This window comes from Myxine glutinosa, chromosome 9, assembly GCF_964187855.1.
Source record: "Myxine glutinosa chromosome 9, kmMyxGlut1.1, whole genome shotgun sequence".
Taxonomy (NCBI): Eukaryota; Metazoa; Chordata; class Myxini; order Myxiniformes; family Myxinidae; genus Myxine; species Myxine glutinosa.
In genome coordinates, this window is record NC_136269.1 from 146,733,130 (window position 1) to 146,760,402 (window position 27,273).

Consider the following 27,273-nt stretch of genomic DNA (forward strand, 5'->3'; position numbering starts at 1 on the left):
TCTACGGCCAGCCGCTCCGCGTCCAGGGCGAGTTCGTGCCCGACACTACCAGTCCCTGGTCCGCCGCACACCAGCGCTCGGACCTCCAGGAGGCCGCCCAACGATTTGCCCCCGTGCCAACATCCCGCCACGGTGGCCCCCAGTCCTACGTCCCCCCGGCGCTTCGCACAGCGGAGTACGTCTTTGTGCGTCAAGACGCGCACCGGGGGCCACTCCGGCCGCCGTACGACGGGCCCTTCCGGGTCCTGCGACGGGGCGACAAGTCCTTCGTCGTCGACTTCGGCGGCCGGTCGGACCGGATCTCTGTGGACCGCCTCAAACCGGCGCACGTGGACGTCGACCGACCACCACGGTTGGCCCTTCCTCCGCGGCGAGGCCGCCCCCCGTCCACAGTTCCCCCCGCTCGACCACCCACCACCACATCGGACCCCCCCCCCCCCCACCACCCTCCAGGGGTCGCTTCGGCCGGGTCATCCGGACCCCCCTTAAATTGACCCTGCCGGTGCAGGTCGATTCTGGAGGGGCGTGTGTAGCGGTTCCCGCTGGATGTACACAATAGCCTTGCACCTGCCAGGACACGGACAGGGCGCGATCGCCATGCCGGGCTCGTCCGGACGGGCCCAGACGCGCCTCTCCTGGGCATGCCCGGACTCGCTGTTCCCGGGCACGCCCGAACCTCCCGGGCACGCCCGGTCTCGTCTTTCCCGGGCATGCCCGCTCTCGCCTTTCCAGGGCTCGCCCAGAGCGCTCGGGCACGCCCAGCCTCGACTTGCCAGGCTGCGTCCAGGACGCCCGGGCATGTCCAGACTCGCCTTTCCAGGACTCGCCCTTGACACCTGGGCATGCCCGGTCTCGGTTTTCCCGGGCAAACGCCCCGGCATAAATGTGTGTATATATTGCTGCCCGATAAACGGGCTTTTCAGAGTACCTGAGCTGTTTTGTTTCAATAAAGCAACTCGGACGAATTCCGTCTTTGGTCGCGCGTCCTCGCGCGAGATCTCGGCGAGGTCACGTCTTTTCGAAGCTGCTCCATGCGCTCACGCTTTCGAAGCTAAGTGATATTTCTCAATCGTGTTTTTGTCGAGACTGTATCTATCTTTCGGTGTATGTACCTATAGCGTATCTTTTGGAAAATTTTCGGTGCTAATTTTTCGTACATGTATACACAATCGTCGGTTAATGGTATCCAGTATTCTGCGGCCTAGTACTCGTAGGCTTGGACTACCGTACTGTCTCCGACCTTGTGGTTTGTTTTCCTCTCAGCGATTCGTCGAATGCGCTGAAATTATTTTCGTTCACTGTTTCGTCCCAGTCGTTCACCCCGTACCTCCTTGTTTAATATCTGTACTCACAAAAAAAAAAAAAAAAAAAAAAAACCCCAAAAAATCTATTTCCTTCCCAGGTCTTATTCGTTTATTTGTTCTTTTTGTTCGTTCGTTCTTCGTTCGCGATCACGCGGTGAGAAATGTATAATCTCTCCCCTGAACAACTATTTTCTCTCATATATTATAACACCCTTTTCTTCTTTTCCTACAAAAGGATGCTTTCGTCTTGCTCACCAAATCTATTCATTCCAAAAAATATATATAATACCATCTCTTACAGTTCCTCCTTTCTACATTCCCTAAACTATCCAGAACTCCATCCCTCCTCCAGTGTCCTCAAACGTATTTTTGACTCGAAGGTCTCAAACTCATTTTGCAAAAAATGTTCGTTTCCCATGAATCGTACACTTTTCAAAATCCAATCTCACCCCTCCCCTCCAAATCCTCCCCATCACCCATCCCTTTCAAATCTCCCCCCTTGCCCCTTCCCTCCCCTCCCTCCTAAACTCCCCCCACACCCCTCCCCTCCAAGACTCTCCCTCGCTCCTCCCCTCCTAGACTCCCCTCTCACCCCTCCTCCTCAAAGCATCCTCCCTGCTTCTTCCTCCTTCCAACTTTCACCTTCATCTCCCCAAACCTGCCTTGCTCTTCCCCCTCCTCAAATAACACCTCACTGTGCCTCACCCAATCTCCATCAAACCTTTTGTCCGCCCCATTCTTCCCTTTCTCCAAGCTATTCTGAAATCTCTGACACACCTTCAACAGCTCTCCCTACCTCTTCCTCCTCTTCCACATCTTACCCTACCCCTCCCCCCCCTGTTCTGGACCCGATGCTCCCCCTTCCTCTTCATTAACGGTATGGACCTCAAACATCCGGGGCCTTCGCTCGAACTTGACTGACCTCTCCATACAGGTTGCTTCTGACAAACCAGATGTGATCTGCTTAACAGAAACTTTCCTCCTTCATGATGTCTCTGATGCCTTGGTATCTCTTCCAGGTTACTCCCTCCTCCGGTATGATAGACCTGAGCCTCGTCCTGGAGGTGGGGTTGCTATCTTTATAAAAAACTCTCTTCCTCACTCGCCCTCCACTGCCCTCTCTCCACCTCACCCCCAGGAATACCTTTGGCTACGGCTTCCCCTTCGCTCCCACCTTTTGTTCATATGTGTGTTGTACCGTCCACCAATCAGCGATGACTCCATCTACATCTCACTGTCTGATAATATGGACCAACTTCTATCTACCCATCCCAACTCTCTCTTCCTCATATGTGGTGATTTCAATTGTCACCATGCCAGTTGGCTGGATGTGGGTACCTCTCTCACCAGCCATGGCTCTTCAGCAAAGGACTTCTGCGACTCACTGGGACTGACACAATCTGTCAATTTCCCGACCCGGATCTCAGTCGACGGAGCATCTTCTCTTCTGGATTTGGTTATGACAAACTTCCCTGAAAATGTCTGCTGCTCTTCTTCTGCTCCAATCGGCTCATCTGATCATGTGCTTGTCAAAGTGGACATCTCTCTGACCATTCTCAGAGAGCCTCCTCAGCGTCGACGAGTCTGGCATTTCACTCAGGCCAACTGGCACGGTCTTCAAGCAGCCATCAATCATCTGGACTGGTCTCCCATCTCTACCGCCTCTGACATCAACTCATCATGGGAATTCTTTCAAAGTAAATTGCTCTCTCTCCTGCACAGATTTATACCATCTCGTCTTCAGTTGTCATACCCTGCCTCCCGTCCATGGTACACGGAATCTTGTGGTGAGGCTGTTGCCCTGAAACAACTTGCTTTCGTCTCCTGGAAAGCAAATCCAACGGAAGGAAATCTCATTTCCTTTCACAAAGCCCGAAACAAGTGTGTGTCCACCCTCAGGAGAGCCAGGAAACAATATCTCACCATTCTCAAGACCGAACTCTCTTATCTGTCTCCCTCTTCCAAATCCTGGTGGCGTCTGGTCAAATCTGTTTCTGGTGTTTGTTCCCCCTCCATCCCCTCCCTCACCTCAAACGGCTTAACGGCTGACTCCGCACGTGAAAAAGCTGAATGCCTCAACTCTGTGTTTGCCTCTAAATCTTGTGTCCCAAACCCATCCCTCTCTGTACCCACCGTACCCAGTCGTACCCAGCTGCTCCTGGACTCTGTGTCCTTTCCTCCTGACAAGGTGGAAAAGTTTCTGGCAACCCTCGACTCTGATTCTGCAACTGGTCCTGACGGCATCAGCCCACGGGTCCTAAAATCATGTTCTTCTGCACTTTCACTCCCTCTTTCTGTTCTCTTCACCCTCTCTTTTGCTCAAGGTCATCTGCCATCTGCTTGGAAATCAGCCAACATCACCGCTTTGCACAAAAAAGGTGCAAAAACAGATCCCAGCAACTACAGACCAATCAGCCTTCTCCCAATTATCAGCAAAGTCATGGAATCCATCATTGCTTCAGATATTAAATCTTTCCTCTTCTCCAATGGCTTGATCTCTGATCATCAATTTGGTTTCAGACCTGGTCACTCTACTCTGGACATGCTGCTTCTGCTTTCTCAACAATGGATGGAGGTCCTCAACGCCAAACAGGAAATTAGAGCTGTCTCCCTTGACATTTCACGTGCCTTCGATACGGTCTGGCACCCTGCTCTGCTCTCCAAACTCTCCTCCTTTGGTATCCATGGAAATCTCCACGCATGGCTGGCGGACTTCCTCTCTGGTCGTAGTCAACGTGTGGCCCTGAATGGGTTTCTCTCATCTCCTCTTCCTGTTCAGGCTGGAGTTCCCCAAGGTAGTGTTCTGGGCCCTGTGCTTTTTCTGGTCTTCATCAATGATCTCTCTGACTCTCTTGAAAATCCGCTCTATCTCTTTGCTGACGACTCTACTCTCTGTCGCTCCATTCCTCATCCCTCAGATCGGCAGTCTGCAGCCTCCTCACTCTCTGCAGACCTGGACAAAATCACAGACTGGTCAAACAAGTGGAACATGTCTTTCAATCCTGACAAATCTCACACTCTTACAATGTCTCTCCGAAAGGACCGACTGGACAACCCTCCCATCTACTTTCTCAACAATCCTCTCCAAGAAGTTCTGTCGCTCAAGCTTTTGGGTCTCACTATCTGCCATGATCTTTCTTGGGAAAACCACATTTCCAAGCTGGCCTCCAAAGCCAGTCGCCGACTGGGCATCCTCCGTCGTGCGAAGTCCTTCCTTGGCACACCTGAGCTCCTCACCACATACAAGGCTTTCATCCGCAGCTCAATGGAATACTGTTCCCCCCTCTGGGCTGGTGCTCCTGCCTCACACCTTGCTCGGCTTCACGCTGTTGAGGCCAAAGCTTTCAGAATCATTGGAATCTCCTGCGATGTAGTCAACGCCGAGGGCCTTTCACTCACTCACCGCAGGCAGGTTGGTGGTCTTTCTGTCTTCTACCGACTCCTCTCCGGCCTTGCTCCCCCAGCTCTCTCTGTGCTCTGTCCCCCCCAATATTCCTTCAGGTCGCACAAGATCTGCCTGCAACCCTCTTCTGGTTAAACTGCCAAAGTCTAGGCTCTCTGCTCACCTTCACTCTTTCATTCCCCTTTTCTCCCGCCTCTGGAACAAACTCCCCCACTCCCTTCAATCCCACTCCTCCCTCCAGGTCTTTAAAACAGCTGTTCACCACCATCTCTTATCTTCCCCCATCGAAAACCTTGATCTTTTCTACCCCCGGTAATTCACCCCAGAGTCCTTGCAGTGTTCATATGTTTTAATCCTCTCCCACCTCCCCCCAAGTCCTCCCGATGTCCCTGCTCTCAAATGTTGTGTTTGTGTCCTTCCCCCTCTCTTTTGTGTCCTTCCCCCTCTCTCCCCATCTTGTCTACCGCTCCCCTTTTTTTTTGTGTTTTGTGTGTCGGTTTGTCTTTTTGTGTGATTAATGTTAGCTCTTTCACGAGCCTCGATCTTGTATACAAAAAAAAAAAAAAATCTTTCGACTCGCGTTGGAGCGCAGCTCCTTCATGACCACAAATAATACCGATTCAATTTACTGAAGGTGTTTCGTGAATGTCTTTCTAACACACGCTGGACACCTGCACACTGGCAAACCCATCTTTGTACGCGCACAGCAAAACACACGTCGAAACAGCAAATTACGAAGGGAGATAAACAATCATTGAGGTGTGTGTGTCGAAACAGCTGATTAGCCTGTGAAACCCCGCCCATATCTCCAACATCCAATTGAAATGATGCACGTGCACGGAATCACAGCGCCACGGATAATTGTTGGAGGGGATTGAGCGCATTGATCCTCATCGGAGGTTGATATGGGTCATTTTATATTCGATTCAGCATCCAACGAAATGATTCCTGCGAGAAATCCATCCATCTGTCCGTCAAAATTATACATTCTTCCTTCAACTCATCCATCCTTCCTTCCACTCATCCAACCTTCCATCCACTCATCCATCCTTCCTTCCACTCATCCCACCTTCCTTCCACTCATCCATCCTTCCTTCCACTCATCCAACCTTCCTTCCACTCATCCAACCTTCCTTCCACTCATCCATCCTTCCTTCCACTCATCCATCCTTCCTTCCACTCATCCAACCTTCCTTCCACTCATCCATCCTTCCTTACACTCATCCATCCTTCCTTCCACTCATCCATCCTTCCTTCCACTCATCCAACCTTCCTTCCACTCATCCAACCTTCCTTCCACTCATCCAACCTTCCATCCACTCATCCATCCTTCCTCCCACTCATCCATCCTTCCTCCCACGAATCCATCCGTCCTTGGAAATTATACATTCTTCCTTCCACTCATCCATCCTTCCACTCATCCATCCTTCCTCTCATCCATCCTTCCTCTCATCCATCCTTCCTCCCACTCATCCATCCCTCCTCCCACTCATCCATCCCTCCGTCCACTCATCCATCTTTCCTCTCAGCCATCCTTCCTCCCACTCATCCATCCCTCCTCCCACTCATCCATCCCTCCGTCCACTCATCCATCTTTCCTCTCATCCATCCTTCCTCCCACTCATCCATCCCTCCTCCCACTCATCCATCCCTCATACCGCTCATCCATCCCTCCTCCCACTCATCCATCCCTCCTCCCACTCATCCATCCCTCCGTCCACTCATCCATCTTTCCTCTCATCCATCCTTCCTCCCACTCATCCATCCCTCCTCCCACTCATCCATCCCTCCGTCCACTCATCCATCTTTCCTCTCATCCATCCTTCCTTCCACTCATCCATCCTTCCACTCATCCAACCTTCCTTCCACTCATCCATCCTTCCTTACACTCATCCATCCTTCCTTCCACTCATCCAACCTTCCTTCCACTCATCCATCCTTCCTTCGACTCATCCAACCTTCCTTCCACTCATCCAACCTTCCATCCACTCATCCATCCTTCCTCCCACGAATCCATCCATCCTTGGAAATTATACATTCTTCCTTCCACTCATCCATCCTTCCACTCATCCATCCTTCCTCTCATCCATCCTTCCTCCCACTCATCCATCCCTCCTCCCACTCATCCATCCCTCCGTCCACTCATCCATCTTTCCTCTCATCCATCCTTCCTCCCACTCATCCATCCCTCCTCCCACTCATCCATCCCTCATACCGCTCATCCATCCCTCCCTCCACTCATCCATCTTTCCTTCCACTCATCCATCCCTCCTGTTTTAATGTTCGGATTGTATACTACCGAATAAAATTATTAGCTATTTATTTATTACGTATGCAGATCTGGTGACGTTTTGCCACTCCTTCCATACCCTTATGGTGATTCTAAAGTTAACTTAATCTGCCAGGAAGTACATGAGAGAACAACTGCAGTTCTAACTATTCCATTTTTGCCGAATGTTTGTTTAAAGGCCTTAAAAACACTCTTAAACATACCCTCCCAGATGTGTAAAAGTTTCTTTGTTATTTAAACGCTTGTGATTTAGCATTGATCACACATTTGATAAACGCTTTTTGGAGCTAGGTGATTAACTTTGAACGGGTGATCATCGCACAGCGATTATACACACGTCTAACTTTTAAACGCCTTCCATAAATTTGGCCCCACGTGTCTGAAAATCGATTTCACCAGCACTGTCAGTTTGAAAGATAAATTATGCAAGTGCATTGAAGTCAAGGGACACGATATTGAAGAATAAAAAGGTGGCCCGAGTGGTTGTGTATTTAAATTGTATAGGGATTGATATGCCGATGAGCTTGATGGGGAGGTTGGTGAAATGCGGCTGAGATGGGCTGGACGTTTGGTGCGGATGGGGGAAGAGAGAATGGCAAGGAGAGCAGATAGGTTTGAAGGAGCAAGGTAGGAGGTAAATAGGTAGATCGCAGTTGAGATGGGGGGATTTTGTGAAGAGGGATATCAGTAAGGTGGGGGTGGTTGGAGAGTAGAGAGAGTTGGCTGAAGACAGAGGGAAGTGGAGGAGTCTCGTGGTCAGGGTGGGGCAGAAGCTTGGTGCCGTGGGACCCACACCTTACAAAGGGAAGAGGAGGAGAAGTAGATTTACTCCTAAAAGTTATTGAACATCCCTTGCAGTTGTTCATGAAATTGATAAGGACAGGAACCGAATCGTCGACCCCAACATGATAGAAAAGAATATTGAGACCCTGGCGGAGGTGAATCCACTAAATCCTCCTTTGTCATGCAATGGCACCAAAGAGTGCTCAATTGGGAAGCATGAGGTCCTTTGTGTTATGTTTGGAATTCACATGATTATGATTGATATGTTTGGAATATGGGAGTGACGTCATCGGAAACGGAAATGACGGTTGGGGGTAGAAAGTGTGGGAGGAGCTGAGAGAGGCACGCGGTTTGGCATGAGGCCTGAAGCCGAAGGCTGGGTGATTGGTGATTAAACCGTTCATGTTCACAAGCGGTACGTTTCGTGTGATTACTGGATACAACATATGGCGACGAGGATGGCTGATATTTTGTTACCTCCACCGGCACCATCCCTGCCGGTCCCAGGCGAACCCACAGTACCATGGCGGCGGTGGTATCAGTCGTTTGAAACGTACTTACTTGCGCTGGATTTACAAGCCATGGCGGCCCCACATAAGCGAGCCATTCTTATTCACTGCTTGGGTACAGAAGGCCAGCGGATTTTCTCCACTTTCCAACCGGCGAACAACACGTTCCAAGCAGCGGTGGATGCACTTTCTGCACATTTCGATTCTCGACGGAGTCTTCTTCTCAATCGCTTTCAGTTTCGTCAGCGGTCTCAGCGGCCGGGTGAGTCCATGATCCAATTTGTGAAGCGAAGCAAATGGAAGCGGCATTAGCAGCGGCATGTACATTGGCAGACACCACAGCGCCATCTTTGGATACTACAGCACAAGTGCCTGTACAACAAGTTCAAAGTATCTCCCGGCGTTGCACTAACTGTGGATCACTCGGATATGCAGCCGGAGTGCCCTGCAAATGACCAGCGCTGTAGGAATTGCTAAAAAATGCACCACTTTGTCCGGTGCTGCCGCTCATCGCCCATCCTTTCAGCTACCACATCTGGCACAGAAACTCCATCACCAGTCGCAATCAACTCGGTGTCCCAGCCAGTCACTGCATTCAAAACTTGTGGATGCTACGTGAATGATATTTTGAAAGCCGCTTCTGGTTGATACAGGTGCCAAGGTCTCGATTCTCAATAAGGCAACTTATGACAATTTTTGTTCACACATTCCTCTGAAACAGACTGCAGTGGCTCCGTCGGGTTATGGCAACACCAACATTACAGTGCTGGGTACTGTCAGCCTACCAGTGCGGTACAAAAACCACACTGCTGCTCCTTCAGTTTTCTACATCACCACAATGGGTGCCAATCTGATGGGGCTGGACTTATTCCACAGTCTTCACTTTCGGCTGGCTGATTCCTGTGGCACAGATGTCCTGCAGATCACGATCACCTGGCACCACATGTTTCCTGCATTGTTCACAGACCTGGGGTGCATCTTTGACTTTGTACACTAGCCTACAGTTAATGCTGCTGTTGCACCAGTCATTCAACCCCTGTGGAGGGTGCCTCTGGCTGTCCGGGACCAGGTCACGGCCGAACTACAGCGTCTCCTCGACTCTGACGTCATCGAATCCATCAATGCATCCCCTTGGATTTCAAACCTGGTTGTTGCACGGAAAAAATCTGGGGAGCTGCGACTGTGTGTGGACCTCCGGGCAGTCAACAAGGCCATCATTCCGGATAAATATCCCCTGCCCACCGCAGAAGAACTCGCCACACATTTCCGTGGCTCCACTGTTTTCAGCAAACTGGATTTAAAGCAAGGTTACTTCCAAGTACCCCTGGCACCAGTCAGCAGAGACCTCACAGCCTTTGTCACGCACATGGGGGTTTTCCGTTACAAGCGCATGCCTTTCGCCCTCTGCTCGGCTCCCAGCTGTTTTCAGAAAATAATGTCTCTTCTCCTAGCCGGCAAACCTGTGGTGTCCATCCACTTGGACGATATCGTTGTACATGCTGCCACCCAGCCTCAACATGATGCTCGACTACAACAAGTTTTTGGTCAACTCTCTGCCCATTACGTCACACTCAACTCTGCGAAATGCCTCCTCGGGGTTCCAGAGATAGAGTTTGTGGGGTATAAGCTCTCAGGGCAAGGCATCGCTCCTATCTTATCACATGTTGATGCCATCCATGCCCTTCCTGAGCCACAGTCAGTATCCCAACTGGCCTCCTTCCTGGGTATGGCCACATATTACCTCCGCTTCCTCCCACAGTTTGCCTCTACTACAGCGCCACTACGCCACCTCCTCAAAAAGGATGTACCTTGGGAATGGACCACGGCTTGTACCCACGCTGTACAGACACTTAAGCATCAGCTCACTTCTGCCCCCACTCTAGCGCACTTCAGTCTCACAGTGTCCATGATGGTTACCTGTGATGCCTCCTTGGTGGCACTGGGTGCTGTACTGTCACAGCTTCATGATGGGGTAGAGAAACCAGTTGCGTTTTGTTCAGCTGGAGTGAGGGAACGGGAAGCAAAGTACTCGGTGGGTGAGAGGGAAGTGTTGGCATGCATTTGGGCATGTGGGCGCTGGCATCGCTACCTCTACGGCAGAGCCTTCACGATGTGAACAGACCATCAAGCTCTCACGGCACTTTTGACTACCAGTGGCTCAGGACATAAACCACTACGATTACTCAGGTGGGCAGACCGCTTGAATCAGTACAATTTTAAGTTGGAATTCACACCGGGACGCCAGAACACCGTTGCGGACCTTCTGTCAAGAGCGGTCGTTCCACCATCAACGACTCAGCAGGAAACAGACACCGAACCTGATCTAGTGCAACTGCTTCAGGCACCCTTGTCCACTGTTGTTTCCATGGAATCACTTTGTAAAGGGTCCCAGGACGACACTCTGTTTACCACGCTCTGTACCTACATTAGAGGGGGGTGGCCGTCCAACGTGAAAGGGGAGCTGTTACCCTACTACAGAGAGGGCAGATTTATCCTGCTGGGAGGATGTCTGCATTGCCAGAGGTCACTGAACCTTGATTCCAGCATCCCTTAGAGCACAGGTCTTGCGAATGGCACATGAGGGACACCTTGGAGTACTGAAAGTTAAACAGCGCTGCAGAGACATTGTCTGGTGGCCCACCATCGATCACGACATCAAACTGATGGTCAAGGATTGCACTGCATGTCTCCTCAGCGGAAAATCCTCTCAGCCAACTCCTGCCCCTCTATCCCTTATACAGTGGCCATCCGCACCTTGGAAACATCTCCAGGTGGACCTCTATGGAGAACTGCATGGGGCACCAGCCCATGCCCATTACCTACTCATGGTGTATGACATCCATTCAAAGTGGCCTGAAGCTTTGCCGCTGGGGTCAGTCACCACTCAATCGGTTATTTAAAAGCTTGATTCATTGTTTGCCCGGTGGGGTCTCCCGGATATCATTACCACAGGCAACGGGCCCCAATTTATTTCTGCTGACTTTACAGCTTGCCTGGCAGAGAGAGTTATCAAGCACATTAGAACAGCCGTATACCATCCTCAAGCTAATGGAGGTGTGGAGCGCCTCAACCAGACACTAAAGAACGGCATCCGTGCTTACCTGACCGAAGGTTGGCAGTTGAAGCAGCTCTCCTGCAAACACTCTTACACTTTCGGGCCTCCAAGCATACAACTACAGGGGTATCCCCCGTGTCGCTGATGTTGGGAAGGGAACTACAACTCCCGCTCGATCACCTTGGCTTTACCAAGGGTTATCCTACATCGTCAGCTACACGTTTGCAGGTAGAGACCCAGCAGCAGCATATGAAGTTGAGGTTTGACCAGTCCAAAAAGGCCAAACCACCGACGTTACAGGAGCGGGACTGGGTGTGTGTCTGGCTGCCTCGGCATCGCAACAAGCTGCAGCCTCGATGGTCGGACCCATTGCAAATCGTTGAGATTGGAAGCAGCCACCTATCGTCTACACGATGGATCACGATGGCATGCGAATCGCTTGAGGAAGGTTCCTGCATCACCGGTCGGGCAAGGACAGGGAAGCAGTTCTCCTTTTCTTCCCTGGCAGCCGCCAACTGGGATTGACAACAGGCCTGCGGACACACCTGCACCACCAAGGGCTCCTCAAGTTGTTCAGCGACCTCAAAGGGCTACGCAACAGCCTACATGGATGAAGGACTATACAATAACACACAACATGCATTTTAAAGGCCATTTTCCCTACTAGAGCGGGGGTTAGCCTTGCGGTCCCCATGACAATCTTCTCCAGGACTATGTGATTGGCTAATTGTTTTTGAAAAGGGGAGGGAAATGTTATGTTTGGAATTCACATGTTTATGATTGATATTTTTGGAATATGGGAGTGACGTGATCAGAAACGGAAATGACGGTTGGGGTAGAAAGTGTGGGAGGAGCTGAGAGAGGCACGCAGTTTGGCATGAGGCCTGGAGCCGAAAGCAGGGTGATTGGTGATTAAACCATTGACGTTCACAAGCAGTACTTTTCGTGTGATTACTGGATACAACACTTTGCATCAAATGTTACACCGGCTATCGCTTCGGTAGTCTTGTATGTGTAAAATGTTTATTATAACTCCGCGTACGCGAAACAAAAAGTTTGCAAAATTATTACAGGCATGGATTGTTACCATACTGTAGATGGAGTTCCTGGTTCTAACTTGCTTTGGCCAAAGAATGTGACTTATGTACTTCTTCTATTCAGGTCTTTAATTGTTTGTTGTTTATGCTCGCAAGAGATGGGCCCCACTTACTATTTGAGCAAATAATATATCATATCAGCATTAATCAGCTGCATATTGAGGAAACTCCTTTGTTTGCAATTTTTGCTATTATATAATTTCTGTTTTATACTCCAGACTACACAATCGCTGTTTTTTCATACAATCCTAAAGGTAAACTGTATCTCAGGTATGATGTTGGCAAGCCTGTTCTGTAAAATAAATAGCACCGCAAAGCGGGCGTAACCCCTCAGCCCATGCATGGTGGAAACCATTTTCAAGATGGCTGCCGTGGCGGCCATATTGAAAATCGCAGCGCGCCCATTTTCGAAAGGAACCTTCCTCTACTCAACCCCAACACACACTGCAAAAATGGATTTAATCGGACAAGCCATTCTCCTTGAAATTGACGGAAACCAAAAGTTGACGGACGCCCGTGACTACAATACCCCTTAACCCAATTTGGGCTGAGGGGTGAAAATTGCAACGCAGTTGCTGCCATGAGGACAAGGCATTACCTTTGTCTTGTAATGAACTCCTTCAGGTGAGGATGTGGACAAACAGTACGGCCAGGCCCAAGACGAGCAGACCAACCATTGCAACTAGCACCGAATGCAAATCCTGCACAGAGCACCAGATATGGATAGCGTTGGGAATTGGAGAGAAAAATTGGGAACATTAAACATTATTTAATCCAGTCTGTAAATGAACCACATCAGTCGCAATTCTCAGGCATTCCTGGACATACTACAAAAATGGCACATCTCTACAAAGCATGGTTGATATCATGCAATGACAAGATTAATATTATCATTAATATCATTAATAAATGGGCCTTTATCCTCAGCACCAGCTCAAGCAGCATCCTTACAGTGCACATGCAATGGGTCTGCAAAAGGAACATGTCTTTTCTTAGGCAGCAACCAGGACATCATAGCAGCAACTCCATAACAAAAGGCAATAGAGAGAGCTCACTCTATAAAATACCTTCACTAGCGTACTGTCTGTATTATGAGGCTGACATATTCCCTCTTTTAACCCAAAGATGTGATGACTGGGTCAGGAAAAGTTTTTGGTCCCACTCCAACAGGGTGCGAGCAAGAGTATTTTTGGTTAGGCAGCGAGGGGTGCCTGTGGGGCCTTAAAAGGCACGTCCACAGCAGGAGAGGATGCCCTACCCTCCCCTCTCCTGGGTTGGATTTTGCTGATGCCCATCTATTTTGGCATTGCTACCCAAACCCCTGCGTTGCACTGTGGAATGAATGGTTATGGTGTAAGGTAGCTTTTGAACCAGATCTGAGCTCCAAATGATTTAAAGCACGACATTAGGGGGGTAAATTCATGCTTCGATTACGATTATTTGATTTAGGGAAATAAACATAATATTAGTTGAACTTCTATTTTTAATTTGGTTGATAGCAGGGTACGAAAGTTGTTAATTATGGGGAAAGAGAGAATGGATAGATATATTTTTGTCTGGTTTGCTGGTTTAATGAAAATCCCACACAGTAACCCAAGATGCTGAGTCAGCTTGGAAAGAAAAGCTCTGACTTGATATCCAAAGACAATCGGTTAAGTTTTGAAAGCAAAAAGCCTGAAGTTCCAGCACGATGAATAACGTGTAATTATGGGTAGGTTTGAAGTTTTTTAAACCTAAACCTAAACCTAAACGGTGGTTTTTTATGGGTAGGTTTGAAGCAGATATAAGGTGTTCGCACAGGAAGTTTCAGCATAAATAAGGAATAAGCTGCAGAATTTGAGTTTGACGAGAAAGTTTGACCACTGGAAGCCAGGAGTTAGGGCTTGTTGAATAACTTTTTGACGAAGAGTAAATAAATCTCCTGGAAATTAAATTGGAAAGTAAGAGGAAATGAAAGGACGTTGTGGGGGTTCGTACCTCTCTTTCACCCCGGGCGATAGCGAGCAGTGTTTGAGGGGCGCCGGCTAGGCTGCATGCCACGTTTCCTAGACAAGATGGCAGGATGGTTCCGTCCTGTGCGTGGCACACACAAGTGCAGCAGAGGGCAATGGAGTGTCGGGCATGTAGAACGGCCGATCCAATGTTACAGGCAGTACACGAAAAGGTATATTAAGGTATTGTAGCAGGAATTAGTTGGTACATTAGTTGTAGTTAGTTACTTAGTGATCATGTTGTGATTTCTGAAGTTGCTCACACCAGCAAAGATCCCCACAAAAAATGAGAACTCGTGAAACTATCTCTGGATGAGAATTTGTGGGACACATGCATTGAAAGCACATTTGGTGTGTTCAATGGACAGTTTTTGTACATTTTAATAAACATATTCACAAGCATATGTTGGGTACATGTGCACGTTAACCTGGAGGTAAGCAAGCCTCGGGTGGGGATGCTGCTTCAATTCATTAAGAGCTGCAGATTTACACATTGAAATGCTTCATTTTGATGTCTTTGTACCTATTGCTACACATTTGCTGCCATTCAATGGTTTGCTGACAAGCTGCAAAAACATCCAGAAATCCCCACGATATAACTTTACAAGCTGTTGTTTCTTCAGTGGCACGGGCTGTCCCAACCACCTGGCTCTCTCTTATGTCTATGTCTACAAGAGCAAGCAGAAAATATATTATCTTTCACTTGAATTTAACACGGTTCCAGTTGGAAATGGAACGACTCGGTGCACATCAGATTGCCTTGTGTGTCTTCATAATTAGGAGGTTAAAGGATAGCTCGAGCACCATACACACAATATATGCCGACCATGTGAATACTTTCAACAAAACTCTCACATTAACAAGGCCTAGGGACACTAATAAGAAAAGCATTTCTATCATATGCATACAAAAACCGAGTTAAATGCAGCAACTACATTCCAATAGAAATGGTCGGTATTGGAAGAACCTGTGAAATACGGAATTCAATAAGGTTATTTCCATGAGGCCAGTTTAAGTTTACATTTTTTGTTGCAATTTATGTTTTTAGTTAAAGTTTTTGTTTTTAGTTGATGTTTATAGTTGAAATTTATGTTTTTAGTTGAAATTTATGTTTTTAGTTAAAGTTTTTGTTTTTAGTTGATGTTTATAGTTGAAATTTATGTTTTTAGTTGAAATTTATGTTTTTAGTTCATGTTTATGTTTTTGGTTGAAATTTATGTTTTTGGTTGAAATTTATGTTTTTAGTTGAAGTTTTTGTCTTTAGTTGATTATGTTTTTAGTTTAAATTTGTTTTTAGTTTAAATTACTGTTTTTAGTTGATGTTTATTTTTTAGTTGAAATTTATGTTTTTAGTTGATGTTTATGAATTTGGTTGAAGCTTGTTTTTAGTTGAGATTTATGTTTTTAGTTAAAGTCGATGTTTTTAGTTGAAATTATTGTTTTTAGTTTAAATTTATGTTTTTGTTGATGTTGATGTTTTTGGTTGAAGTTTATGTTTTTAGTTTGTTTGTTTTCAGTTGAAATACATTTTTTTGGTTGAGATTTATGTTTTTAGTTGATGTTTATGTTTTTGGTTGAAGTTTTTGTTTTTAGTTGAAATTAATGTTTTTAGTTGATGTTTGTTTTTAGTTGATGTTTATGTTTTTAGTTTAAATTCATGTTTTTAGTTTAAATTTATGTTTTTGTTGATGTTCATGTTTTTGGTTGAAGTTTATGTTTTTAGTTTGTTTGTTTTCAGTTGAAATTCATGTTTTTGGTTGAGATTTATGTTTTTAGTTGAAATTTGTTTTTAGTTGAAATTCATGTTTTTGGTTGAAATTTATGTTTTTGGTTGAAATTCATGTTTTTGGTTGAAATTCATGTTTTTGGTTGAAATTCATGTTTTTGGTTGAAATTTATGTTTTTAGTTGAAATTCATGTTTTTGGTTGAAATTTATGTTTTTAGTTGAACTTCATGTCTCTGGTTGAAGTTTATATTTTTAAGTTGATGTTTATGCCTTCAGTTGAAGTTTTTGTTTTTAGTTGAAATTTATGTTTTTAGTTTAAGTTTTTGTTTTTAGTTGAAGTTTATGTTTGTAGTTGAAATTTGTTTTTCATTGAAGTTTATGTTTTTACTTGAAGTTTTTATTTTTAGTTGAAATTAATGTTTTTAGTTGATGTTTAGGTTTTTAGTTGATGTTTATGTTTTTAGTTTATGTTTATGTTTTTAGTTGAAATTCATGTTTTTGGTTGAAATTTATGTTTTTAGTTGAAATTTATGTTTTTAGTTGAAATTTATGTTTTTAGTTGAAGTTTGTTTTTAGCTGAAGTTTTTGTTTTTAGTTGAAGTTTATGTCTCTGGTTGAAGTTTATGTTTTTAGTTGAAATTTATGTTTTTAGTTGATGTTTATGTTTTTAGTTTATGTTTATGTTTTTAGTTGAAATTCATGTTTTTGGTTGAAATTTATGTTTTTAGTCTAAATTTATGTTTTTGTTGATGTTCATGTTTTTGGTTGAAGTTTATGTTTTTAGCTTATGTTTATGTTTTTAGTTGAAATTCATGTTTTTGGTTGAAATTTATGTTTTTAGTTGAAATTTATGTTTTTAGTTGAAGTTTTTGTTTTTATTTGAAGTTTATGTCTCTGCTTGAAGTTTATGTTTTTAGTTGAAATTTATGTTTTTAGTTGATGTTTATGTTTTTATTTGAAGTTCATGTCTCTGGTTGAAGTTTATATTTTTTAGTTGATGTTTATCTCTTCAGTTGAAGTTTTTGTTTTTAGTTGAAATTTATGTTTTTAGTTTAAGTTTTTGTTTTTAGTTTAAATTTATGTTTTTAGTTGAAATTTATGTTTTTAGTTGTTGTTTATGTTTTTAGTTTAAATTTATGTTTTTAGTTGATGTTTATGTTTTTAGTTTAAATTTATGTTTTTAGTTGATGTTTATGTCTTTAGTTTAAATTTATGTTTTTAGTTTATGTTTTTAGTTTTAATTTATGTTTTTAGTTGATGTTTATGTTTTTAGTTTAAATTTGTTTTTAGTTGATGTTTATGTTTTTAGTTTAAATTTATGTTTTTTGTTGATGTTTATGTTTTTAGTTTAAATTTATGTTTTTTGTTGATGTTTATGTCTTTAGTTGATTGTGTTTTTAGTTTAAATTTATGTTTTTAGTTGATGTTTATGTCTTTAGTCGATTATGTTTTTAGTTTAAATTTATGTTTTTAGTTGATGTTTATGTTTGAAGTTGAAATTTATGTTTTTAGTTGATGTTTATGTCTTTAGTTTAAATTTATGTTTTTAGTTGATGTTTATGTTTTTAGTTTAAATTTATGTTTTTAGTTGATGTTTATGTTTGAAGTTGAAATTTATGTTTTTAGTTGATGTTTATGTTTTTAGTTTAAATATATGTTTTTAGTTGATGTTTATGTTTTGAGTTTAAATTTATGTTTTTAGTTGATGTTTATGTTTTTAGTTTAAATTTATGTTTTTAGTTGATGTTTATGTTTTTAGTTTAAATATATGTTTTTAGTTGATGTTTATGTTTTTAGTTTAAATTTATGTTTTTAGTTGATGTTTATGTTTGAAGTTGAAATTTATGTTTTTAGTTGATGTTTATGTTTTTAGTTTAAATATATGTTTTTAGTTGATGTTTATGTTTTGAGTTTAAATTTATGTTTTTAGTTGATGTTTATGTTTTTAGTTTAAATTTATGTTTTTAGTTTAAATTTATGTTTTTAGTTGAAGTTTATGTTTGTAGTTGAAATTTGTTTTTCGTTGAAGTTTATGTTTTGCGTTGAAGTTTATGTTTTGCGTTGAAGTTTATGTTTTTCGTTGAAGTTTATGTTTTTCGTTGAAGTTTATGTTTTTAGTTTAAATATATGTTTTTAGTTGATGTTTATGTTTTTCGTTGAAATTTACGTTTTTAGTTGATGTTTATGTTTTGAGTTTAAATTTATGTTTTTAGTTGATGTTTATGTTTTTAGTTTAAATTTATGTTTTTAGTTTAAATTTATGTTTTTAGTTGAAGTTTATGTTTGTAGTTGAAATTTGTTTTTCGTTGAAGTTTATGTATTCAGGACATTCAAACCAATGTGTAATCTTACAAAGCAAAGCAATGATTACATCTCCCAATTGCTCTCTTTAAAGAACTGTCATGTTTTGAGGTCTTGTGTGGGTGTTTTAGTTTTATTCTAACATCTCGTATTGATTGCAGGATGAGGAAATGTTGTGCTTAAAAATGGGAAAGTTTATTTTTGGAAAGATGTACTCTATTTTAATGTCTGGTGATAAAAGTCACAAAATAAAACAAGTTATATATTTTACATTCTGATGACAGTTTTAAACAAGATTATAAGGTGCAAATTTGAAAGGAGGAGAACGCACCGGGTCCAAGTTGACGTATTCAACAATCTCTTCAATGATCTCCTCTGTCTCCAGATCTGTTGTGATATCATCCTCCTCGACCAATCCCTCCTCTACCTCGGCAAATGCTTTCTGGAGGCCTTTCACATCTTCATCCACCGTCACTTCTGCCGTCGCTTTCTCAGCCATGTTTTCAGAAACTCTGTCGGTGTCTCTGTCGACTGCATTTGCAGTGACATCTACATTTTTTGCTTCCCCATTTCTGGTGTCCGTTACAGGAAGCGTGGCCGGTGTTGAAATCTCCAGCTTTACAGAAGGTATTGGATGGACAGGAGATGAAGTATATGATGAAAAGTTTGAGAAAGGGTCGATAAGAGCAGCTGGGCTTTTCAGTTCATGTTGTGATTGTGATCCATCAATACTAGCAACGAGATAACTGTGGAAAGCTTCATAGTGCTCCGCATCGTGCTTTTGATGACTACCGTCTTGTGGCCACGACACCTGTTGGCCATGACCCTCCTTCCAGCCCGGACTTAGCTCTCTGGCAGTTTGAGGTGGTCGTGGTGGAGCCGGTGCTGCAGCCAGCATCAGAGGGTGAAGAAGGGGAGCATGGCGACGTGGAGGCGTATTTTTTGGACTTTGATTTGGGCTTCCATCTGGAGTAACACCATGCCTGAAAATGCCAAAGTTCTCATCCGCATGTCCATGCTCATGATGTTCTGAATCACCTACAGAGTGAACACCCGTAACTCGTTCTGATGAGCTTAGCTGTCGTTGATGGCTATAATCCAGGCCTAATCAGCAGGAGACAGGAAGAATAGGTGATAAATATTTTAATAAACTGTGAATTATGAAGTAATTCATTTTGCAGTTTCTGCACATCCAAATCACATCTGTAAATGTGATGAAATTCTTCCAGCCAACATTTGCCAATTCTGCTCCAAGTGTGCGAGCTGTGCGTGCTTAGGGTAGCCTTCATGTACACGACTTTCCCATACATGGCCTTCTTCCCCCTTACACATCCTCCACCTACTTCCTATTCATGGGTGTCTTGTGCTAATACCGCCGATACCCACTTTTTAATTACACCAATCAATGTGCTTAAGATGTTCATTGTATTTACAATGTGGAGTATTATTAATCTCTGAAGACCTTTATTGTTCTGCGTCATCACACAAGATCATATCAATGCTGTTTATCAATAAATAATGACGAGAGCCAACCTCGTGCTAAGGGACAACGAATGGTTAACGTCAGGCACACATCGTCTTTTATGGAAGCAAACGTCATACTCTTATCAACTTTCAGTTGATAAAATCCATTGTTAAATGCAGGTGGTTGGCACCTGCAACGATCATAATACATACAAAAACTCAATTACTTCAATAATGACGTTATAATCTTTGAAAATCACTATTTTCCAGGTATATCCGACATATAGTCTCCTCAATCACAAGAACGTCAGAAGACAAAAGATAAATCACAGTTTATTCAGGGATTTGTGCTTTGGTTCCAATCATTGTGAGCTGCAGATTCATAGGGGGATGCCAACACATGACAATCTAAACATGGGGGGATGCCAACACATGACAATCTAAACATGGGGGGATGCCAACACATGACAATCTAAACATGGGGGGATGCCAACACATGACAATCTAAACATGGGGGGATGCCAACACATGACAATCTAAACATGGGGGGATGCCAACACATGACAATCTAAACATAGGGGGATGCCAACACATGACAATCTAAACATGGGGGGATGCCAACACATGACAATCTAAACATGGGGGGATGCCAACACAACAATCTAAACATGGGGGGATGCCAACACATGACAATCTAAACATAAGGGGAATGCCAACACATGACAATCTAAACATAGGGGGATGCCAACACATGACAATCTAAACATGGGGGATGCCAACACATGACAATCTAAACATAGGTGGATGCCAACACATGACAATCTAAACATAAGGGGAATGCCAACACATGACAATCTAAACATAGGGGGATGCCAACACATGACAATCTAAACATAGGGGGATGCCAACACATGACAATCTAAACATGGGGGAATGCCAACACATGACAATCTAAACATAGGGGGATGCCAACACATGACAATCTAAACATGGGGGGATGCCAACACATGACAATCTAAACATGGGGGAATGCCAACACATGACAATCTAAACATAGGGGAATGCCAACACAACAATCTAAACATAGGGGAATGCCAACACATGACAATCTAAACATAGGGGAATGCCAACACATGACAATCTAAACATAGGGGGATGCCAACACATGACAATCTAAACATAGGGGAATGCCAACACATGACAATCTAAACATGGGGGAATGCCAACACATGACAATCTAAACATAGGGGAATGCCAACACAACAATCTAAACATAGGGAATGCCAACACATGACAATCTAAACATAGGGGAATGCCAACACATGACAATCTAAACATAGGGGGATGCCAACACAACAATCTAAACACAGGGGGATGCCAACACATGACAATCTAAACATAGGGGAATGCCAACACATGACAATCTAAACATAGGGAATGCCAACACATGATAATCTAAACATAGGGGAATGCCAACACATGACAATCTAAACATAGGGGAATGCCAACACATGACAATCTAAACATAGGGGAATGCCAACACATGACAATCTAAACATAGGGGAATGCCAACACATGACAATCTAAATATAGGGAATGCCAACACATGACAATCTAAACATAGGGGAATGCCAACACATGACAATCTAAACATAGGGGAATGCCAACACATGACAATCTAAACATAGGGGAATGCCAACACATGACAATCTAAACATAGGGGAATGCCAACACATGACAATCTAAACATGGGGGAATGCCAACACATGACAATCTAAACATAGGGGAATGCCAACACAACAATCTAAACATAGGGAATGCCAACACATGACAATCTAAACATAGGGGAATGCCAACACATGACAATCTAAACATAGGGGGATGCCAACACAACAATCTAAACATAGGGGGATGCCAACACATGACAATCTAAACATAGGGGAATGCCAACACATGACAATCTAAACATAGGGAATGCCAACACATGATAATCTAAACATAGGGGAATGCCAACACATGACAATCTAAACATAGGGGAATGCCAACACATGACAATCTAAACATAGGGGAATGCCAACACATGACAATCTAAACATAGGGGAATGCCAACACATGACAATCTAAACATAGGGGAATGCCAACACATGACAATCTAAATATAGGGGAATGCCAACACATGACAATCTAAACATAGGGGAATGCCAACACATGACAATCTAAATATAGGGAATGCCAACACATGAAAATCTAAACATAGGGGAATGCCAACACATGACAATCTAAACATAGGGGAATGCCAACACATGACAATCTAAACATAGGGGAATGCCAACACATGACAATCTAAACATAGGGGAATGCCAACACATGATCATCTAAATATAGGGGAATGCCTTTTTGGAATATAGGGAATAAATTTGGTGTCAAGCGTGGGGAGAATTTGGAAACAATTTTTTTTTAGACGGAGGCGATACATTTTGTATCGTCGGTTGGGCTTGCACGACGCGAAGTCAGTTAAAATTTAAATTTTATTCCTGTTGTAAAATCCGCGCGGGAAAGCGACCTCTTCTTTACGGATGGAAGAGGTGAGCGGAATTGGAAGGTGCATAGAGCCTTCGAAGTGAGTCGGAGGTAGTTGAGGTAGAGAGTAGTGATGGAGCTTCCCCCGCCGTAGAGACGGTCCCGATAGCTTGCATGGCCGCAATTGAACAAATGATACAATTTATGAGGGAATGGCGGGAAGAAATGAGGAGAGGCAGAGAAAAATATCCTGAACAAAGGGAAACCAAAACGAAAGAAATGAGTGCCCAACGTGAACAAACGAATGAAATAAAGAAAGAACAAAAGAATGATTCACCTGGGGCCCAGGAGAAGCCAAGGGTGGCAGAAATTCCATCTGAATGAGGGGATTTTCAAATTGGGAATGGAGGAGAGTACGGCCCATGCAGATGTGCATGGGGCTCAGGAGCCGGGAATGGCAATTAAATTAAATTTGGAAGGAAATGGGGAATGCGTACAGGTAGATGTGGACTGTGGAGTGTCAACAGGTAAATGGACGATGTTTCCCACAACGTGGCCTGGAGGTGTATCGGGGCTGGGTGGATGCCCCAACAAATCAACAGGAGGATGGATTTGAATCCTTGCTGTGGCAGGGTGGTGGTTCAGAGCAACAGGGGGTAGAGGTATTGGGGGTCCGTGTGATGGAGCCGGACCATGTATTTATTGATCAAGACCTGTCGGAGCCGGAATTGATGGGGGATGATGATGGAAATGATTTGATCCAGCGGCTGGGGACCTGGGACAGTCCCAGGAAGGTGGAGGTTGACCAGTTCCAAAGGGGTTTCGGGGAGGAGGTGAGTCAGTCCGAGGAGGGTGAAGTGACTGAGGGGACCCTCACCGTGCACACTGATTAGGTACCGGAGTCTCCAAAATTACAGAATCAGTTGGGGGAGTGTGTTGGCTCCGGGCTGGATTTGGACATTGGAGGATCGGGAGATAGAGCCTCTGGAAATTTGGTTCCCATAGGGAATGTGGACCAGTTGCAGGGAGGGGCAGAACAACCTGAGGGGGTTGTTACTTGCAACTGCGGTTTGGCACAAATGGGGATGAACATTTTTAAAAGGAAAAATAAATTTAGATATAAATGGGAGTTGGATTTGGAACAGCCATGGAGGGAGTTGGTCCCCGGGCTGCGGGATTTGGACCAGGGGAGGTCAATGGGGATGGCCTCGGGCAAAAGTTGCCCCTTTGGAAATTTGGGTATGCCAGCCAGCTGGGGGGCTGTGCTGGCGAGATTTGGACGTGGGGTCCAGCCATGGGTGTCGTGGTACTACCTGGGCCCCACGGGGGGTCTGGTGGACTGTGGCATCCCTTGTCCGTCAGGGCGCAGCCTGAGTGAGTGGCTCGGGCCGGCGGGGCCATCAGACCCTGGTGGGGGTTAAGACCTCCAGGTGGTCCGAGGTGGTTCCTCAGGCCTGGATGGCGTATATTGGGGACCACTAGGGGGAGGTGTTGTGGGTCGCGCTTTGGTGGTGGCATCGCGGACGGCCAACTTGGGCCTGATGTGGTGACCACCCGGGCATGCAGCCTGACACCCTCTCCCTGAGACTCTGGGACAGCCAGCATGTGGTGACCTACCATGCTGTGTTGTTCTATGGACGCGGGTCAAATCGCATGGGCAGGGAATGTTATAGCCTACCGGTTGGGGCATCTGTGGAACGTGATGGTGTGAGAGTGACCTTCCACAGATGTTCCGTTATGATTTGTGGACTCTCGGTTTGGAAAGAGAGCCATGGGATTGTTGAATCGGGAATTGGTAACGAGCCGAGTATATGGGCCATGCTCGGCTGGCATGTCTATGGCAAAGCATCTTTCTTTGGTGAAATTAGTAAAACGTGAAAAAAAATTGGCATGGGTAATCTGAGGGTAGATGCAAATTTAAAGGTGAATTTTGAAATGGCATGGTGGTCACTGACAACAGTGACACCATTATTGATCCAGGTGTGTAGACCAAAGTGTTGTTGGCTGTGATTAAAATTGACAGGTTAGCAGGACACAGCATTCAACTGGTTGTGGGGGCGACTGTGCTGATATTTGGGGCGCGGGGTTATGGGGATGTAGTTGTGTAGTCTGGGGGTTGTTACGTGCTCCTCCCCAAACCCTGGTCACGGTGTACCTCCGAGCCCCGAGAGGAGTCACGGCAGAAAGATGTGTTATTCTGTATGTCAAAGATCAATGGTGAAACCACACCAATTGTTACCAACAAACAAGTATTGTATTAAGGTCACACAAGAATAACAGTACAATAACAATGTCAATCAATTGTACAACCAATATATTGTTGCGGATATGGGATTGGCATCCATCCATATCCGCTTGTAAATATTCCCCTATTTCCTCCATACTTCCCAACTATCCCCAATCCCCCATTCCCTAGTCCCATTTTCTGTAAACAACACTCTGTAGACCCGACCTCCCCCTATTTCCCCCATTAAATGTCGCATCCAGGTCCACCGCATCTCACGTAGACAACTATAGGACATCTTGCTAGTTATTCTTAGTCTATGTCAGTTAAGGACTCGTTTCCATTAATTCTGACTCTTCGTTGCACCAGAATGTGATTGTATGGCACCGTTAGGAAGTTTAGGACCTCCCAATACCTCCCCGCAGCTCTTCCTCACGGTTCAGCAACAACAACAACAACAACAGCAACGGCGGCGGCGCGGGGAGTGTGCGTCCTCACTCCGGCTTGGTTGGTAGGGGGTGTTGGGAGGGCATGAGGCCTTCCCAGCGAGCCGCCATCGAACATGTGCTCGACGGGGTTACCAAGTAGGGGCTCGCTGTCAGCTCCTCGTCAAGGGCGGAGCCCGGTAACCCCCGCACCCAATAGAAGCGGCGGACCGGTCCCATCTGGGGCGGAGCCAATCAGCCGAGGGCGTGTCACTCCCCGCTGAGCATGCGCAGGAAGAGGGAGGTGACGTCAGATGCGCGCTGAGCTTGGAGAGAGAAGGACGCCACCTCCGAGCGCTGTGACACCTCCCCGCATCTCTGGACTGGACCGTGCTTTATCCTGTCCCTGAGCCAAGGTGCACCTTGTGCTATCGACTGCCTGTCCTTCCCTGCCATCAATCCCTGTGTAAGTCAGCCTTGTTCCGTTTGTCTGTGGTCTGTCTGTGGTCTGTCTGGGATAGATAAGATTGTATCTAAGTGCCTATCTCTTCTGTGTCTTTTACCTCACTCTACCTTGTAATCTACCCCTTTTCTCCACCACTAATTATATCCTCCTCCGGAGGTCTTGAGAACTGTACCCCTTGCGTCATTTCATTTATCCCAGTCGTTGTCCTTTCCATCATTGATTTAGCGTAGCGCGATTTGGCCAACGTTCGAGTGGAATCGGGTGAGTTGGGGGTAATCGGGTAAACTGTGCGAACACGGCGGCCATTCCGCTCGGTCAAGCAACATCTTGAGCCGTGTCCGTAACAATATCATTCCTATGATGGTACCATCAGTTTCGTACAATATAACTCACTGTGCTCCAAGTGAGCGAAAATAACATTACCAATGTCTCTGTCCCAGCTTCCAGCCAAAGTCGATCCACGCTCCAGTGATCATCAGAACGATGTTGTATCGAGACCAGAATCCCGCTCGGTTGACAGTCACATTGCCAAAGATAGGCAAAGATAGGTATCCTCAAGAGGCGACTGGGAAATCACACCTTCGGGTATGGACATTCAACGGCTCCCCACACGGCGAACCTCAAATTCCCACTCGAAATCCACGTTACACATGCAAACTAGGCTAACGGCTGGATGCGTTGAAATGATTGGAGCGAGGTGAAAAACCTGGAGCGATGCGAAATCCGGCACGAGGCAAAATGGCCAACGGTCCGTTCTCGAGACGTAACGGCACTCCAATGATTCTCTTCGGAATCAACCGCAAAACCTGTCATGCAGGTTTAACTGTCACAGCGATAACAACTCTGTCGCCGGAATCCCTTTCCTAGGAAACCCAAAGTTCACTCATGACCCCCGTTCGCCAGTGTTTGCTCAAGACATCAAAGCAGCTCGGCTCCTTGTCCACCTCACTCGCTCCGCCTCCTTTTTCCTCCTCTTCCTCTTCCTCCTCCGGTTCCTGATGCGGTTTCCGGTTTCTTTTAAAACACCAAGTTTTTTTACCTTTTGAAAACAGTTATCTCTGTTTCACTTAAACGATAACAATAATAATACATGGAACCAAAAATGTTTACAGTGGATGATAACCACAACAACGGAAGTGACGAATCCATAACACTTCCCCCCCTCAAGAAAGAAAGTTGGAACATAGTGAAAACTTTCTTTGCATGCAAAAACTCTTTTAACAAACAAAAGTAAAACTCACACGCAAATGATCAATTCACGTCAGCAACAATAATTAATATTCCCCAAAATAAAGCAACAAAACTTCCAAACAACCTACAGGAATTTCCAAAGTTAGTTCACTCTGGATAAAGCATCAGCAACGACATTGTCCCTGCCCTTTACATGCTCAATTTCCAAGTTGAACTCCTGCAAAGCCAAACTCCATCTCATCAACCTCTGATGTTTATTTTTCATTTTTTGAATGAAGGTTAAGGGGATGTGATCAGTGAAGACTTTTATAGGAAAGGTAGTAGTTCCCAGATACACCTCATAATGCTGAAGCGCTAGCAGGAGAGCAAGGGTCTCTTTTTCCACGGTGGCATAATTTGCCTGGTGTTTGTTAAACTTTTTGGAGTAGTAGCACACCGGGTGATCCACTCCATCCTCATCTTCCTGTAATAGAACTGCCCCAGCCCCCACATCACTTGCATCAATGGCCAACTTGAAAGGTGC

At 44.9% G+C, this 27,273-nt stretch overlaps 1 protein-coding gene across 1 annotated transcript in view; it reads right to left on the minus strand.

Moving 5' to 3' along the window:
• LOC137434824 (junctophilin-1-like) overlaps positions 1–27,273 on the minus strand; it is a 145,285-nt gene that overhangs the window by 13,347 nt on the left and 104,665 nt on the right. Inside the window, exons 6-8 of the mRNA XM_078785143.1 lie at positions 18,792–19,564; positions 14,419–14,514; positions 13,040–13,142 (exon numbers count right to left, since the gene is read on the minus strand). Coding sequence (XP_078641269.1) covers positions 13,062–13,142; positions 14,419–14,514; positions 18,792–19,564 — 950 coding nt within the window. The 3' untranslated portion in view covers positions 13,040–13,061. The remainder of the gene's footprint in view (positions 1–13,039; positions 13,143–14,418; positions 14,515–18,791; positions 19,565–27,273) is intronic.